The following is a 19080-nucleotide window of genomic DNA, read 5'->3' on the forward strand; positions in this document are numbered from 1 at the left end:
TTTCAGCCTACTAAATCTAGTATGGCCATCAACAACCAGTTTGCTATCAATCCTGTCTTGCTCCAATTTCTACTCTCCACACAATCTCATCGACACACACTCTCCCCAGATTCTAGCATTCATGTAACACTAGGTCATTTTACATGGCCAATTAACCGACAACACCTCATGTGAGAAGAAACTGGAACACCCAGAGTAACCAGATGTAGTAACGTGGAGTATCTGCGAGCTCCATGCAGGCAGCACTCATGGGCAGGACTGAATTCAGATTACTGGTACTGTGACGCAGGAGCTCTACAAGCTATGCCACTGTACTGTACGTTACTCTTTCAAATCTCACTTCAGTGATATCTTTCATAATCCTTCTGTTTCAATACATAAAATACAAAATACGCATGTTATAATATTGATTTGCTATCTATGGATCTACACTCAAAAACTGCAAGAGATTGATAGGGTGGATGACTAGCTAATATCTTCTGAACTTTAGGTTTCCTTGGACTAACGGCACATGGAAATTAATCACCAAATCAGTGGTTGTCAAATTTATAGAGGTATCAAACTTATAGAGGTAAAGAATGACGCAGGTACATTACCAAACTCTTAATCCGGGTGTCTCCAACACTCCTTCCTTCTTTTGGCCTCGTTACACTCTGCTACAATAGTGACCCTAAGGACCATGACTCTGCCAAGTCACCAATCTAAGGTTGCCAATATCAAAAATAGGGGCATCAAAAACAGACGGCATAGATGTAAGATGAACGGGGTTTTAAAATGTATTTTAGCAAAAGGTTTGTTTTTGAACAGTGGTTTAAATCTGGAATACGCTCTCAGAGCAGATGATGTAATCGGATACAATCGCTACCTTAAGAGACATTTAGGTAGCCATTTGGGCACCACAGTAGCGTAGTGGCTAGCCAGACACTATTACAGCTCAGGGCATTCCAGAGTTCAATTCTGCCACTGTTCTGTAAGCAGTCTCTGTATGTCCTCCACATGGAATGCATGGGTTTCCTCCCACAGACCAAAGTAGGTTAACTGGTCATTGTAAAATTGTCTCGTGATTGGGTTAGGATTAATCAGGTTTGTCAGGGGTTGCTGGGGAGGTGTGGCTCAAAGGGCCAGTAGGACTTGCTACTCCACACTGTATCACTAAACAAGTAAATATGAATAGGCAAGACACAAAAGGATATGGACCCAATGCATGCAAATGGGATAAGTGTGGATGGGCCACAAAGGTCAGCATGGTCACGGAGGGTCGAAGGGCCTGTTTCTGTGCTGTCCAACCCTATGACTATTAGCCACGCAAAATTTTAGCCCCTTGCTACGAGAATACTGTTCAAAGATGGAGTGAAGATGCATGGGAGAGATGTAAGAGACCAGAGGAAAGATCGGTGGGGGGGGGGGGGAGTGTGGAGGACGGGGAAGGGGATGGTTACAAAAATCAGGAAAAAGGATTATGCTGAACAGCAGGGTGTTAAGAGTGATGATGAGTAAAAGTTGGAGGGTGTGGGACTGAGGGTGGCAGGAGGAGACTAGGCAGCAAGCAGAGAATGGGGATGGGATGAAATGAGGTCATACTAAATAACGGACGGGAAGTTCAGGGATGGGAATGATCAAGAATGAGGAGGGCAAGGAAGATAAGTGGGAGGATAGACAAGGAAAAATGTTTTGTGGTGTGTCTATACATGTGTGATATCTTGGGTGGAATTGTACTGTAAGGTTACATTGGTGAAACTCAAAGGGGATGATCACTTCGATGGAATTGCATTATTGTCCCCTCAATAGTCTGCAGGAATTAGAGATTGCAGATAGCTGTAAGGATAAGAGGGTTGCAAGGTTAAGTGATTTCAACCTCCCTCGTATTGACCAGGCTGCCATAGTGCAAAAAGATTGATTGGGGCAGAATTTTGAGGAAAGTTTCCTCAAAGTATATGTAGACAGTTTAAGAGAAGGGGCAACACATTGGGAAATAAGGTGGGGTAAGTGACCAAAATATCAGTGGGGAGCATTTTGGGATCAGTAAACACAATTCCATTAGTTTTTAAATTCTTATGAAGGATGGGACTGATCCTAAAGTCCTAAATTGGGGCATGGCAAGTTTTGAAGGCATTAGTTAGGAATCTGCAATGGATAGTTTAAGGTGAAGGGATGCCTGGAAAATGGGAGGCTTTGAAAAGTGAGGTAGGGAGAGTTCCGTTCGAATAATGGGCAAGGGTGGCAGAGTAGGGAACTCTCGTTGCAGAGAAATATTGAAACTCTACTCAGGAAAAAGAAAGCATATGACAGAAGCAACTGGGATCTAGAAAATCCTTCGTACAAGAGATGCAGGAGTACACAAGAGGGATAACAGGAGGACAAAACAACAAGAGATGGTTCTTGCAGACAAATAAAAGAAGAGATTTTACAAGTACATTAAAAGCAAAAGGATAACAAGGAAGAGAATGAGTACTCTTAAAGGATCAATGAATGGAGCCAAGGAAGACTGGCTGAGATTCTAAATGAATATTCTCATTTATATTTACCATGGAGAAGGGCGTAAGTTAAAGAATTAAGGGAAATGAATAGCAATGTCTTGTAATATATCCACATTGCAAAGGAGATGCTGGGAGTCTTAAAGCACATTAAGGCATTTAATATTAATATTATATTAATATAATACATTAAGACCATAAGATATAGGAGCAGAAGTAGGTCATTTGGCCCATTGAGTCTGCTCTGCCATTCAATCATGGGCTGATCCAATTCTGCCAGTCATCCCCACTCCCCTGCTTTCACCCCCATACCCTTTGATGCCCTAGCTAATCAAGAACCTATCTATCACTGTCTTAAATACACCCAATGACTTGGCCTCCACAGTCGCTCGTGGCAACATATTCCACAGATTTACCACCCTCTGACTAAAGTAATTTCTCCGCATCTCTATTCTAAATGTACATCCTTCAATCCTGAAGTTCTGCCCTCTTGTCCTAGATTCCCTATCATAGGAATAACTTTGCCATATCTAATCTGTTGAGGCCTTTTAACATTCAGAATGTTTCTTTGAGATTCCCCCTCATTCTCCTGAACTCCAGGGAATACAGCCCAAGAGGTGCCAGATGTTCCTCATATGGTAACCCTTTCATTCCTGGAATCATTCTTGTGAACCTTCTCTGAACCCTCTCCAATGTCAGTATATCTTCTCTAAAATAAGGAGCCCAAAACTGCACACAATACTCCAAGTGTGGTCTCATGAGTGCCTTATAGAGCCTCAACATCACATTCCTGCTCTTATATTCTATACCTCTAGAAATGAATGCCAGCATTGCATTTGCCTTCTTCACAACCAACTCAACATGGAGGTTGACCTTTACGGTATCTTACACAAGGACTCCCAAGTCCCTTTGCATATCTGCATTTTGAATTCTCTCCTCTCTAAATAATAGTCTGCCCATTTATTTCTTCCACCAAAGTGCTCAACCATACACTTTCCAACATTGCATTTCATTTGCAACTTCTTTGGCCATTCCCCTAAACCATCTAAGTCTCTCTGTAGGCTCTCTGTTTCTTTAACACTACCCACTCCTCCACCTATCTTTGTATCATCAGCAAATTTAGCCACAAATCCATTAATACCGTAGTCCAAATTATTTACACACATCGTAAAAAGCAGTAGTCCCAACACAGACTCCTGTGCAACTGCACTGGTAACCGGCATCCAGCCAGAATAGGATCACTTTATTCCCACTCTCTGTTTTCTGCCGACCAGCCAATGCTCCAGCCATGCTAGTAACTTCCCTGTAATTCCATGGGCTCTGATCTTACTAAGCAGCCTCATGTGCGGCACCTTGTCAAAGGCCTTCTGAAATCCAAGTACACCAGGTCTACGGCATCTCCTTTGTCTACCCTGCTTGTAATTTCTCCAAAGAATTGCAGTAGTTTGTCAGGCAGGATCTTCCTTTCAGGAAACCATGCTGGCTGTGGCCTATCTTGTCATGTACCTCCAGGTACTCTGTAATCTCATCCCTAACAATCCATTCCAACAATTTCTCAACCATTGATGTCAGGCTAATAGGTCTATAGTTTCCTTTCTGTTGCCTTCCACCCTTCTTAAATAGAGGAGTAACATTTGCAATTTTCCAGTCATCCAGTACAATGCTAGAATCTATCGATTCTTGAAAGATCATCATTAATGCCTCCGCAATCTCTCCAGCAACCTCCTTCAGAACCCGAGGGTGCATTCCATCAGGTCCAGGAGATTTATCCACCCTCAGACCATTAAGCTTCCCAAGCACCTTCTCAGTCAGAATTTTCACTGCATACACTTCACTTTCCTGACACTCTTGAATGTCCAGTATATTGCAGACATCTTCCACTGTGAAGACTGATGCAAAATACGCATTCAGTTCCTCGGCCATCTCTGCGTCTCTCATTACAATATCTCCAGCGTCATTATCTATTGGTCCTATATCTACCCTCGACTCTCTTTTACCCTTTATATACTTGAAAAAGCTTTTAATATCTTCTTTGATATTAGTCACCAGCTTCCTTTCATAATTCATCTTTTCCTTCCTAATGACCTTCTTAGTTTCCTTTTGCAATTTTTTAAAAGCTTCCCATTCCTCTATCTTCCCACTAGCTCTGGCTTCCTTGTATGCCCTCTCTTTTGCTTTTACTTTACCTCTGACTTTACTTGCCAGCTACAGTAGTGTCCTTCTTCCCTTTGAAAATTTCTTCTTATTTCGAATATATCTGTCTTGCACTTTCATCATTTTTCACAGAAACTCCAGCCATTGCTGCTCTGCTGTCCTTCCTGCAAATGTCCCTTTCCAGACAACTTCGGCCAGTTTCCCTCTCATGCCATTGTAATTTCCTTTATTCCACTGAAATACAAACACATTGGATTTTACTTTTTCCCTCTCAAATTTCAATGTGAACTCCATCATAATATGATCACTGTTCCCTAAGGGTTTCTTAACCTTAAACTCTCTTATTACCTCTGGATCATTGCACAACACTCAATCCAGCACAGCCGATCCCCTAGTGGGCTCAACAACAAGCTGTTCTAAAAAGCCATCCCTTAGACATTCTACAAATTCTCTCTTGAGGTCCAGTACTCACCTGGTTTCCCCAATCCACTTTCATGTTAAAATCCCCTATGATTATCATGATACACCTCTTCTGCTGTAATTTGTAATCCACATCCTGGGTGCTGTTTGGAGGCCTGTATACAACTGCCATTAAGGTTCTTTTACCCTTGCCATTTCTTAACTCAACCCATAGAGACTCAACACCTTCCAATCCTATATCATCCCTTTCTAATGATTTAATATTATTTCTTATACACAGAGCCACACCACCCCCTCTGCCTACTAACCTATCTTTCCGATACACCGTATATCCTTGGACATTCAGCTCCCAATGGCAGCCATCCTTTAGCGAAGTTTCAGAGATGGTCAGAACGTCATATTTGACAATCTATAGCTGAATTTCAAGATCGTCCATTTTATTCCTTATACCGCGCGCATTCAAATATAAAGCATACATGTTCCCAGGGCCTGACTTAAAAGGAAAATGATTGCATGGGCTTTTGCAGATATTTCCATCTTTAGCCATCGGTGATGTACGAGAAGATTGGAGGGTGGCAAATATTGTGTTTCTATCTTAAAACAGCTGTAAGGACAAGCTAGCGTACTACATGTTGGTGGGCCTACATCAGTGGTGGGAAAGTTACTGGACGGGATTATGAAGAACAGGATCTAACAGTATTTGGAAAGACGAGGACTGATTAGGGAGAGTCAGCATGGCTGGCTACAAGAAATGGTGCACCCCTCAAATTTGATTCGGTTTCTCAGTTGAAAAGCGATGAAGGCAGGGTGGTGGACAATTCAACAAGACTACCGAGAGGTACCTGCATGATAGTCTACTCTAGATTAGATTACATGGGATTCAAGATGAGTCAGCAATTTGGATATAAAATTGCCTTGGTGGAAGAAACCCACCAAGTGGTTTTGGATGCTTGTTTCATGGATTGGAAGCCTGTGACCAGTGATTTGCCACAGGGATCAATACTGGGTCTCCTATCTGTTGATTTGGATGAGAAAGTACGGTAGTTGGGCATGGTTAGTAAGTTTGCAGATGAGTGGTGGTACAGTGGACAATGAATGAGCTCTAAATAAACAGAGTGAGATGGCCAAAAAATGGCAGATAAAATTTAACCCTCAAACGTGAGGTATTTTACTTTGGTAAGTTAAACTGGGGGTGGGGGGGGGGGGACATGCACAATAAATGATAGAGACCTAGAGAGTGTTGTAGAACAGAGGCTGCTAGGGGTACAAGCACATAGTTCCCTGAAAGCAGACACGTGAACACAGGATGGTGAATGTGTTTGATACATTTGCCTTCTTTGGTCATGGCACCTTGTACAACATGTTAAACTGCACAAGTTGTTAGTGAAGCCATGCTTGGAGTAGAGTGTGCAATTCTCATTGCCTAGCTACCATAAAGCTGGAAAGGATGCAGAAAAGATTCAGAAGCATGTTATCATATAACAAGTTGTCCAGTTCCAAAGAGGCTAAATAAACTGGGACTGTTTTCTCTGAGAGGCTTTATGCAGATATGTAAAACATTTAGATTATTTAGATGGTCAGTCTTTTCCCCGAGCCTAAGCAAATCTAAATCTAAGGAGTATAGGTTTAAGGTGAGAGCGAAAAGATTTAAAGGGGAACGGAAGGCAACTTCATCTACAGAGAGTAGTGGACAGATGGACAGCTGCCAGATGAAGTAGTAGAATTGAGTAAAATTACAACTTTCAAATGCATTTTGAATGGATAGGAAAGGCTGGATATGGGCCAAATGCAGGCATATGGGACTTATTCAGGTTGACTACTTGATTAGCACGGATGAGTTGGGCCAAAGGGATTGTTTTTGCACGGTATGATTTTATGGCTCTAGAAATGCTCACAGATGCCCAAGACCTGGTTCTGCCAACAGTTTCATCATAAAAAGACCCAAGTTCCATCCTTCATTATGAAAATGTCAACACCTTCATGGTCAGTCACCTGATCAATGATCCACAGATGTGGCCTCAAATCTCACCATTTCTTGAGTCTTTATGAAGGGTCTCAGCCCCATACCTTGACTCTTCATTTCCCTCCAGATGTTTCCTGACCTGCTGAGCTCCTCAGTGATTTTGTGTATGTCCCTCATTCTAAAACTTCACAGATCAAATATATAATGGTCCTTCAGATGTGGCAGCACAAAGTATTGTTCCAACTGAGAAAGGGCCAGATTCAAATTAGAGGTTTCCAAATCAAGACATTGGAGATCCTCCCATGACCAGACAGACCTGTTCTTTATGAAGCAAGGATCCAGCCATCTAAAGGAGGCTCAAACAGAGTATCTATACCTTTTACAATAAAATCTAAATAGCCAAAGAAATGGGTAGCTACCCATTGAAATGTTTGAGAATTATTCTGCTTCTCCCATTTACACCACCTCTAGACCAATATTTTGTTTCTGTTACTTTTTTTCACCTTACATCATCAAACCTTTGTCGTCTAATCTCTCCTGTTTTCCACCCTTTCACACACTACTTTTATTCTTTTTTTCCTTATACTACCTTTGAAAAATCACCTCTTCGAAGTTTGGATGACTTTAACTGCTTTTGTCTTTCCCAGCTGATGTCAAATATTTCTTGGCATTTCGGACTTCCAAGATCCACGGTATTGTGGTTTTATTTTGAGGAATAAAAGGTCGTTTGGTATAATAATAACAACTAAGACTTCACTTGATGACGCTGCGATGGTGTTTCAAAAGGCCACTCAGTACTGACCCAGTCTGAAGGCCAGCGGTCTCCCGCCGTTCAGCCGCTCCCGTTCCTTCTGGCAGGTCAGCACTCTCTGCAGTAGCAGCTGCGCCAGGTGCTTCTTCTGTCTGTGAGTCGACTCCACCAGGGTGATGCCTTCAGCCAGGCACGACCTGCTTCCACTCAGCAGCCCGCTGCCCAAACGGTCGAGCAGCCTCCTCTCCCAGTCGGACACCCGCTCCTGCTCCGTCCCCAGGCTCGCAAGGCCGTCCGGTGCCGGGCCGAGACCCTGGTGCGCGATGCCGCGCGCCCACACCCGGAATTCCGACCCGGTCGCGCGCCGGTGCGCGGGACCCTGGCGCGAAGGTCCTCCCCTCGGGCAGCGCGCCCAGCCGCCCGGCAGCAGCTGCGGCCGTACCGCCCGTAACATCATCCTTCGGCCGGGGCCGGGAACACTGCCGCCCGCTCAGCTGCCGGACGAAGCCGGGTCAATGGTACCCAGCATACACCGCCCCGCATATACTTCCGATGCATTGTTAGTTCGCACGCATGCGCCTCCTTGACGCTCTGACCTTCCATTTTACCTGAAAGACCATGGGTCGGATACGAATGATGGTCGGGGTGGGTAGACAGTGACAACATTTCCATCAAATTTGATTAGCTGGGGAAGAATAGGGTGAAACTATGTGACAGTCAAGCTCCTTTAATAAACGTCGAGCTGTTTATTCACTTCCATAGATGCTGCCTGACCTGGCGTGTTCCTCCAGCATGTTGTATGTGTTGCTTTGGATTTACAGCATCTGCAGACTTTCTCGTGATTATGATTTGATACGCTTTTGTATGTGTAATGTCCAGAATCAGAATCAGGTTTATTATCACTGGCATGTGACGTGAAAATTGTTAACATAGCAGCAGCAGTTCAATGCAATACATAATCTAGCAGAGAGAGAAAAATGATAAATAAAATAAAACATAATAAATAAACAAGTAAATCAATTACGTATATTGAATAGATTTTTAAAATGTGCAAAAACAGAAATACTGTATATTTAAAAAAGCGAGGTAGTGTCCAAAGCTTCAATGTCCATTTAAGAATTGGATGGCGGAAGGGAAGAAGCTGTTCCTGAATCGCTGAGTGTGTGCCTTCAGGCTTCTGTATCTCCTACCTGACAGTAACAGTGAGAAAAGGGCATGCCCTGGGTGCTGGAGGTCCTTAATGATGGACGCTGCCGTTCTGAGACACCGCTCCCTGAAGATGTCCTGGGTACTTTGTAGGCTAGTACCCAAGATGGAGCTGTCTAGATTTACAACCTTCTGCTTCTTTCGGTCCTGTGCCGTAGCCCCTCCATACCAGACAGTGATGTAGCCTGTCAGCGAATCAGACTATACAGACAAAGGGAAAAACTGATAAACACGAGATTCTACGGATGCCGGAAATCTTGAGCAACACGCACACGCATACAAAATGCTGAAAGAACTCAGCAGAACAGATACTATCTATGGAAGAGAATAAACAGTGGGCGTTTTGGGCTGACCCTTCATCAGGACCGAAAAGGAAGGGGACAGGGGCTAGAATAAGGTGATAGTGGGGGGGGGGGGGAGGAATACGAGCTGGTCATAGAAGAAACCTGGGGGGGGGGGAAGAGGGTTGAAGTAAGAAGCTGGAAGGTGACAAGTGGAAAAGGTAAAGGGCTGAAGAAGAAGAAATCTGATAGAGGACAGTGGACTATGGAAGAAAGGGAAAGATGAGGGGTACCAGAAGGAGGTGAAGGGCAGATAAGAAGAGAATGGGTGAGAGCAGAAGCAGAAGGGGGAATGGAAAAAGAAGGGAGAGGGGGAGAAATTGCCAGAAGTTAGGAAAATAAATGTTCATGCCATCAGGTTGTAGGCTACTTAGAAGTGTTGCTACTCCAACCTAAGTTTGGCCTCATTGTGGCAGTAGCGGGGTGTCGGTATGAGAACGGGGAGTCGAATTGAAAAGGAGACCCTGCCATTCGCAAAGGATGGAGTGAAGCTGCTTGATGAAACAGCCCCTAATCTATGTCAGGTTCCACCGCTGTAGAGGAGGTGGCACAGGGCGCACTGGATACAGTAGATGACTCCGACAGACTCGCTCATGGAGTGTCAGCTCGCCTGGGAGGAGCTTTGAGGCTCCGAATTATTATACCTTCAGAACTGTGAAGTTGTTATGGACTGTTATTGTGAAAGCGTATTTATTTGGAATATGAGTTTATGAAAGGGAAAATGAATGTTTTGTACATACACAGTTTTATGATGCATTAATCTAAATGGGGAGGAAGTGTAATGTATGGATCGAATCTTTTAGAGCAATGACCCCCCCCCTTAGTTCTACGATTTGATCTGTTGTCCACGCGTGCGCCTTGTTCTCACTCTCGCTGTAACGTGAAACCATCTCTCGCGTGCGTGCTTTTATTTAATGTATATGTAGTTTGTACAGACACACCAAGACTCACTTTCAAGGAACCTACAACTCATGTTCTCAGTATTTACATTTTTATAATTATTTGCATGATTTTTTCTTGCGCATTGGTAGTTTGTTCGTCTTTGTATATAGCTTTTTCATGATTTCTATTATATTTCTTTATTTTCCTGTTAACTGCCCACACGAAAGTGGATCTCGTAGTATGTGGTGACATACAGTAAACATATTTTGATGATAAATTTACTTTGAAAATTTGAAACCCTGCTGAAGTGCAACTTAAATCTAATTTGGTGCCCAAAACACCCAGAAACACTGTATGTTAAACCACGGTCCATTATACAGTACATGTATTTTCACACTAATTTGGGAGTAGGGTAGAATTACTTTAAGCAAGAATAAGTTTCCTCGGCACGCTGCTAGAAGCGTTATCGCCTATGACCTCGTTCCAGCAATCCAGGCACATCCAAAAACAAGATCATTGAAGGGGTGAGAAACTTCTGACCCGCGTTTCTCTCCAGTCACGTGGGAGGACCAAGCACTATACTGTATGTCCTCAGTAATTCTGGGAGCCAGGGAAAACCACATTGCCACTACAGGCTCTGATGTAGCCTATTGATATTCCTGGGGTAAATGAACTGGTATTGTACTGATTTGTTTCTCACAGCTAAATTATACATAATTCTTGTTATCCGAACAGATCAATTGCTTGACACTTTAAACCAGCAAAAGACACCTTGGTCCATTTAAAGCTTTCTGGTCTTTTAGGAGGAACTATCAAGAAGAAACTACAGGAAAATTGTTAATCTGGCACATTTAGGAACTTTGTTGCTGTCGGACTGGTAAATTATCCAGACTATTGGATGTTGGTTACGAGCTGGTGATCTCTTTGGAAACCCACCCGGCAGAAGGCAATGGCAAACCACTGCTGTAACTTGCCCTGTACGCGGTTCCCCACTGCGTCAGAGAGGCATGGAGGGAAATCGTCCGCTAACCGGAGAAACTCCGGATGCGACGTACTTTTTCTTTATTGAATGTTTTTCCGTATCCCAACTCTTTTCATCCACTTTTTTATTTCCATTAGTAAAATATATTTTCCAGTGAACGCAGTTAAATTCTAAGGGAGTGCAGGAGTTGGGACTCCATTGTTCTTACAGTGAGTGCAGGACCAAGCGTGTTTGAAGAGTTCAAGTGAACGAGAATGCTGTAAGCAGATGCCAAACCATTGGGATTTCTAACCATAGGAGAGCAGATTGTTGGATTTGTATTCATGACATAACATTATTGACAAGCACATTGAGGTCCAACAGTATATATGCTGCAGGACACAGATTAGGTGCTATTTATGTAAAGGACCTTGAGGGAAAGCTAATGTGGGTGGCATTAATGTCTTGCACACAATACATTAGAGGATATAACTAAGAAGCATACAAACTGTACATCTTGTAATCCTAATTAGCGGAACATGCTGCAACCAGGTCTGGACGTGACCATGGTGAGAGAAAGGTTAACATTACAGGCAGATGAATAGAATATAGAACAGTACAGGCCATCTGGCTCACAGTGTTGTACTGATCAATATAAACCTACTCCATGATCGGTCTAACACAGCCCATAACCCTCCATTTTTCGTACATTGTGCCTAAGAATATTAAATATTAAAATAGGAATTAAATATCCCTATTGTATTGGCCTGTACCATCACTCTCTTGTAAACAAACCTACTTGGCATCTCGCCTAATTTTTTTCCACTCACCTTAAATGGATGTCCTCTAGTATTGGCCATTGGTGCCCTGGTAAAATGTGTTGGCTGTCCACTCAATCTGTGCCTCTCATAATCTTACACACCTCTATCAAGTCACTTCTCATCCTCTGTTGCTCCAAAGAGAAAAGTCTGAGCTTGTTCAACCTTTCCTCATAAAACAGAATCAGAATCAGGTTTATTATCACCACCATGTGTCATGAAATTTAGCAGCAGCAGCACTTCAATGAAATACATAACACCGAAGAAAAAAATGAATACATAAATTATGTATGTTGAATAGATTAAAGATCATGCAAAAACAGAAATAATATTTTTTTAAAAAGTGAGGTAGTGTTCATGGGTTCAATGTCCATTTAGGAATCGGATGGCAGAGGGGAAGAAGCTGTTCCTGAATCGCTGAGTGTGGCCTTCAGGCTTCTGTACCCTCTTCCTGATGGTAACAGTGAGAAATGGGCATGCCCTGGATGCTGGAGGTCCTTAATAATGGACGCTGTTTTTCTGAGACACCGCTCCTTGAAGATGTCCTGGGTACTTTGTAGGCTCGTACCAAGATGGAGCCGACTAAATTTACAACTCTCTGCAGCTTCTTTTGGTCCTGTGCAGTAGCCCTTCTCTAACCCTGGTGAGAGAATGCCAGGGTGCAGACATTCTCTCATCCTGGTAAATCTCTACTGCACCCTCTCTAAACCTTCCACATCCTTCCTATAATGAGATGACCAAAACTGAGCAAATATCCAAGTGTGATCTAATCAATTTTATATTGCTGCAACATTATCTTACAGATCATAAACTCATTCCCCCTGACTAATGAAGCCAATGCACCATATGCCTTCTTTGCCACCATATCAACTTCTGCGGCAGCTTTAGGGGATTAATGGACTTGGACCCAAGTTCACTCTGTTCCTCACGCAGTCAAAAACTGTCATTAAAATTGCAGTGTGCCTTCAAGTTTGCTTTTCCAGAATATATCACTTGACGCTTTTGCAGACTGAAATCCATCTGCCACTTCTCTGTCCAAGTCTGATCAAAGTTCAAAGTAAATTTATTATCAGTGTACATATATGGCACTGTATACTACCCCAAGATTCATTTTCTTGCAGGAATTCACAGTAAATACAAAGAAACACAATAAAATCAATGAAAAACCACACACAAGATGGACAAACAACCAGCGTGCAAGAAAAACAAACAAAATAATAATTAATAGAGAGATGACTATTGAGAACATGAGATGAAGTGTCCTTAAAAGTAAGTCCATAATTTGTGGGAATAGTTCTTTTTTGGGATTAGTCAAGTTGAATTAAGTTATCCCCTCTGGTTCAAGAGCCTATGGATGAGGAGTAATAACTGTTTCTGAACTTGATGGTTTAGGTCCTAAGGCTCCTGTACCTTCTTTTTGATGCTAGCAGCAAGAAGAGGGTATGGCCTGGATGGTGGGGGTCTTTGATGAGGGTCGCTGCTTTCCTGTGACAGCATTCCTTGTAGATGTGCTCAGTGGTGGGGAGGGCTTTACCCGTGATGGATTGGGCTGTATCCACTACTTTTTGTAAGCTTTTCTGTTCAAGGGTATTTGTGTTTCCATATCAGGCTGCGAGGCAACAGTCAGTATGTTCTTCATCGCACATCTATAAAAGTTTGCCAAAGTTTTAGATGACCTGCCAATTTTTTTGCAAACTTCTGAGAAAGTAGAGGAGCTGCAGAGCTTTCTTTGTAATGACATTTACGTGCTGGACCCAGGATAGATCCTCTGAAGTGATAACACAAGCAATTTAAAGTTGCTGACCCTCTCCACCTCTAATCCCCAGATGAGGACTGCCTCATAGACCTCCAGTTTCCTCCTCTTGTAGTCAGTAATCAACTCTTTGGTTTTGCTGATATTAAGTGAGAGGTTGTTGTGGTGGCAGCATTCATTCAAATTTTTGATCTCCCTCCCATGTGCTGATTCGTCACCACCTTTGATTCTGTCAATGACAGCAGTGTCATCAGCAAATGTAAATATGGCATCGGAGCTGTGCTTAGCCTCACAGTCATAAGTATAAATAAAGCGAGTAGAGCAGGGGACTAAGCACACAGCCTTGTGGTGCACCTGTGCTAATAGTGATTGCGGAGGAGATGTTGTTGCCAATCCAAACTGACTGGGGTCTGTAAGTGAGGAAAACAAGGATCCAGTTGCACAAAGTATTATTGAGGTCTAGGTCCTGAATCTTATTGATTAGCTTTGAGGGGATGATAGTATTGAATACAGAACTGTTGACAATGAAGAGCAACCTGATATATGCATCTTTACTGTCCAGATGTTTCAGGTTTGAGTGAAGAGCCAATGAAATGGCATCTGCTGTTGCAATGGTAGGCAAATTGGAGCAGGTCCAAGTTGCTCCTCTGGCAGGAGTTGGTATGTTTCATCACCAACCTCTCAAAGCACTTCATCACAATAGATGTAATTGCTACTGGACAATAGTTATTGAGGCACGTTACCACATTCTTCTTGGGCACCCTTTGATTACTGACTATATCCTATTGTAACTTATGAGGACCTTCTACATTATCCACAACACCTCCAAGTGTTGTGCCATTTGCAAGCTTACTAATCCAACTCTCCCCTTCCTCACCCATCATTTATATTGAAATTAATCACAGAGCAGGGGTCCCAAACTAAATCCCAGTTGAATAGCACTAATCATGGACCTCCAAGTCCTTCTTGCTTATGAACACTGAAGCAGAATGTTCATTATGAACGTCCCCGACCTCCACCTCCAAGTACATTTCCTCCTTTATTCCTGAACGGTACTATCCTTACTCTCGTCAGCCTCCTGTTCTTTACGTATGTGTAGAACACCTAGGTTTTTCCTTAATCCTACTCATCAAATGCCTTCTCATGTCCCCTTCTAGTTCTCCTACTTCCTTTTTTAAGCTTCTTGGCTACCTTATAATCCTCAAAAGCTCTGATTTTTTTTTTTTGCTTTCTAAACCTTAAGCATGTTTCCTTCTTCCTCTTGACTAAATGTTCCACAAATGGTGGTTAGCCGATCATTCTTTCCCTTTCTCAGTGGAACAAATCTATCCAGAATCCCATAGAAGTGGTCCCCTAAACTATCTCCATATTTCTGCTGTGTATTTCCCTAGAATATCTGTTCTGAATTTACACTCAGTTTCTGCCTAATACCATCGTAGTTAGCCCTACCCAATTGAATACTTTCCCATTATCATCTGCTTCTGTTCATGACTGTGCTAAATGTCAGGGAGTTATGGTCACCATTTGCAAAATGTTCACCCATAGAAAGGTCCATCTAAACCTTTTACACTAGAGGTGCCAATCAATATTAGGGAAGTTTTAGTCAACCTTGGCAACCACCCTGTTACTTTCCAAAATCTGCCTGTTATTTGCTCCTTGGTGTCATGGTGGGTATCGGGAGCTCTATAGATTACTCCCAAAAGAGTGATTGCTTCCTTCCTGTTTCTGACTTCCACACAGCCTCCCCTTCTGCAGCTGTGACACCATACCTGATTAGCAACATCAAAACCCTAGAACATCAAGCAATTAATCCTGCCCTTGTGATAGCCAAGTCTCTGTAATGGTCACATCATAATTTCATGTACCAATCCATGTTTAAGTTTGTCACCTTTATTCTTAATATTTCCCACATTTAATACATCTCAGTTCATCCAACTGACTGCATTTATGCCCTTCCTCAGTCTCTCTAGACATTGCATCTATCTTTATACCAACTCAGGATCAGATTTAGCTTTATCACCACCGGCAGGTGTTGTGAAATTTGTTAACTTAGCAGAAGTTCAATGCAATGCATAATATTGAAGAAGGAAAAGATAATAAAATTATAATAAGTAAATCAATTACAGTATATGTATATAGATTAAAAATTGTGCAAAACCCAGAATATATATTTTAAAAAGTGAGGTAGTGTCCAAGGGTTCAATGTCCATTTAGGAATCAGATGGCAGAGGGGAAGAGCAGTTTCTGAATTGCTGAGTGTGTTCCTTCAGGCTTCAATACCTCCTACCTGATGGTGACAGTGAGAAAAGAGCATCCCCTGGGTGCTAGAGGTTCTTAATAATGGATGCTGCCTTTCTGAAACACCACTCCTAGAAGTTGTCCTGGGTACTTTGTAGGCTAGTACCCAACATGGAGCTGACTAAATCTACAACCCTCTGCAGCTTCTTTCGGTTCTGTGTAGTAGCCCCCCGCCCCCCCCCCCCCCACCCATACCAGAGAGTGATGCAGCCTGTCAGAATGCTCTCCACGGTACATCTATAGAAGTTTTTAAGTGTATTTGTTGACATACCAAATCTCTTCAAACTCCTAATGAAGTATAGTCACTGTCTTGCCTTCTTTATAACTGCATCGATATGTTGGGACCAGGTTAGGTCCTTAGATATCTTGATACCCAAGAACTCGAAGTTGCTCACCCTCTCCACTTCTGATCCCTCTATGAGGATTGGTATGCATTTCTTGGTCTTACCCTTCCTGAAGTCCACAATCAGCTCTTTAGTCTTACTGACATTGAGTGCCAGGTTGTTGCTGCAGCACCATTCCACTAGTTGGCATATCTCACTCCTGTACGCCCTCTTGTCTCCACCTGAGATTCTACCAACAATGGTTGTATCATCAGCAAATTTATAGATAGTATTTGAGCTATGCCTAGCCACACAGTCATTGGTATAGAGTAGAGCAGTGGGCTAAGCACACATCCCTGAGGTGCACCAGTGTTGATCATCAGTGAGATGTTATCACCAATCCGCACAGATTGTGGTCTTCCGATTAGTAAGTCAAGGATCCAATTGCAGAGGGAGGTACAGAGTCCCAGTTTCAGTAACTTCGCAATCAGGATTGTGGGAATGATGGTATTAAATGCTGAGCTATAGTTGATGAACAGCATCCTGACATAGGTGTTTGTGTTGTCCAAGTGGACTAAGGATATGTGAAGAGCCATTGAAGATTGCATCTGCTGTTGACCTATTGCTATGGGTCCAGGTCCTTACTGAGGCAGGAGTTCAGTCTAGTCATGACCAACCTCTCGAAGCATTTCATCACTGTAGATGCAAGTGCTACTGGGCGATAGTCATTAAGGCTGCTCACATTATTCTTCTTAGGCACTGGTATAATTGTTGCTTTTTTGAAGTGGGAACTTCCGCACATAGCAGTGAGAGGTTGAAAATGTCCTTTAATAATCCTGCCAGTTGGTTGGCACAGGTTTTCAGAGCCTTACCAGATACTCCATCAAGACCTTCCACCTTGCGAGGGTTCATCCTCTTTAAAGATAGTCTAACATCGACCTCTGAGATCATCAGGTGCAGCAGGATCTTCACAGCTATAGTTACATTCTCCCTTTCAAAGCGGGTATAGAAGGCTTTGAGTTGATCTGGTAGTGAAGCATCACCGCCATTCATGCTATTGGGTTTCGCTTTGTAGAAAGTAATGTCTTGTAAACCCTGTTGTCGTACATCCAATGTCACCTCCAACCTCAATCAAAATTGTCTCCTTGCCCTTGAAATAGCCCTCCACAAATCATACCTGGTTTTCTGGTTACCAGACTTGAATGCCACAGATCTAGCCTTCAGCAGCCAACATATCTCCTGGTTCATCCACAGCTTTTGGTTTCCAATGTACAGTAAGTCTTTATCAGCACACAATCATCCACACAGGTTTTAATGAAGCCGGTAACAACTGCAGCATATTCATTCAGATTCGAAGATTAATCCCTGAATACAGTCCAGTGCACCGATTCAAAGCAGTCCTGTAAGCGCACCTGTGCTTCTCTTGTCCAACTGCTCCATCATCTGACAACACTCACCCAACTACCCCTCTGCTAACCTAGTTTAAATCCTTCCCAGCAGCTCTAGCAAATCTACCCACAAGGACATAGGTCTCTCTCAAGTTCAGGTGTACCCTATCCCTTTTGTGTAGGTCCTATCTTCACCAATGATTCACAAATTTGAAACCCTGCCCTCTGCACCAACTCTTCAGCCACATCTGTCTGCCGTATTTTATTTTTATTTTTGGGACAAGCAGCAGTCCAGATATAAATACACTTGAGATACTGCTTTTGAGCTTCCTTACCAACTCCCTACATTCTTCAGGACCTCAATCCCTTTTCCTATTTATGTTGCTGGCACCAATGTGTACCATGACTTTTAGCTGCTCACCCTCCCTCTGAAGAATTTGTGGACTCGATCCAAGACGTTTCCCTGACCCTGGCAAACTGAGCAGCAATACATCAGTGAGTTTTGTTCCTGTCCACAGAATCTTCCAACCAATGAATTCCCTATCACTCTCCTCTTTCCTTCTGAATCACAGAGCCAGACTCAGTGCTAGAGACCTAGCCACTGGAGCTTTCTCCTGGTAGGTCATCCCCCTGCAGTATCCAAAGTTAATGAGGGGAACAGTCACAAAGGTACTCTGCACTGACTGACTCCTTTCCTCCCCTGACAATGACCCAGCTACCAGCATTCTGTAACCTAGATGTGAATGCCTCCCTTTAACTCCTATGTATTGACCCTTGCAATTCTTTGAGAACTACCTAGTTCTGATACAAAGTGAAAAGGATGGTGTCCAAAGTTGTTGGATGAAATAACAAGTCCTGAGAATTATAGCTTGCCTAGTCAGAAGTCAAGATGCTGTTTTACTACTGGAAGTGAATGAGACAAGAGAATTGCAAGGGGGAAGCTCAATGTCAGCCTTCCATAGGTATCCTAGAAAGCAGGGACCCGAGTTGCATTTTTGTTTAAACCACATCATAGAAACACCAAATGCTAGTATGTACATGTTAACCACTGCTTCATTAAGCAATATATGGCTCACTGATTGGTGGGCATAGGTACTGAAAGAAATAGGATAGATCTTAGTGAATTTGGAAGAGCCAAGGAGATGTAATAGAAACAGTCCTCACAGAATGCTGAGTGTGTGTGACTGGTGGTGCTGTCATTTTGAAAGTGGTAGACATTAAGGATAATGTGACGAATGCAGAATTTTGTGGGATGGAGGGAGAGGACAAGGGAAACTCAATTCTTGTCCTGGATGAAGGCCACGAGAGCAATAGAGAGGAAGATATTCCAGATATGGATGATACCCTT

At 42.9% G+C, this 19080-nt stretch overlaps 1 protein-coding gene across 1 annotated transcript in view; it reads right to left on the reverse strand.

The window, feature by feature from the left end:
• Positions 1-8290, reverse strand: part of mmaa (metabolism of cobalamin associated A) — a 47009-nt gene extending 38719 nt beyond the window's left edge. The window contains exon 1 of the mRNA XM_063045037.1: positions 7814-8290. Within this exon, the coding sequence (XP_062901107.1) occupies positions 7814-8219 (406 nt within the window). The 5' untranslated portion in view covers positions 8220-8290. The remainder of the gene's footprint in view (positions 1-7813) is intronic.
• Between the last annotated feature and the right edge of the window lie 10790 nt (positions 8291-19080).

Source organism: Mobula hypostoma, chromosome 4 (assembly GCF_963921235.1).
Source record: "Mobula hypostoma chromosome 4, sMobHyp1.1, whole genome shotgun sequence".
In the NCBI taxonomy this organism is placed as follows: domain Eukaryota; kingdom Metazoa; phylum Chordata; class Chondrichthyes; order Myliobatiformes; family Myliobatidae; genus Mobula; species Mobula hypostoma.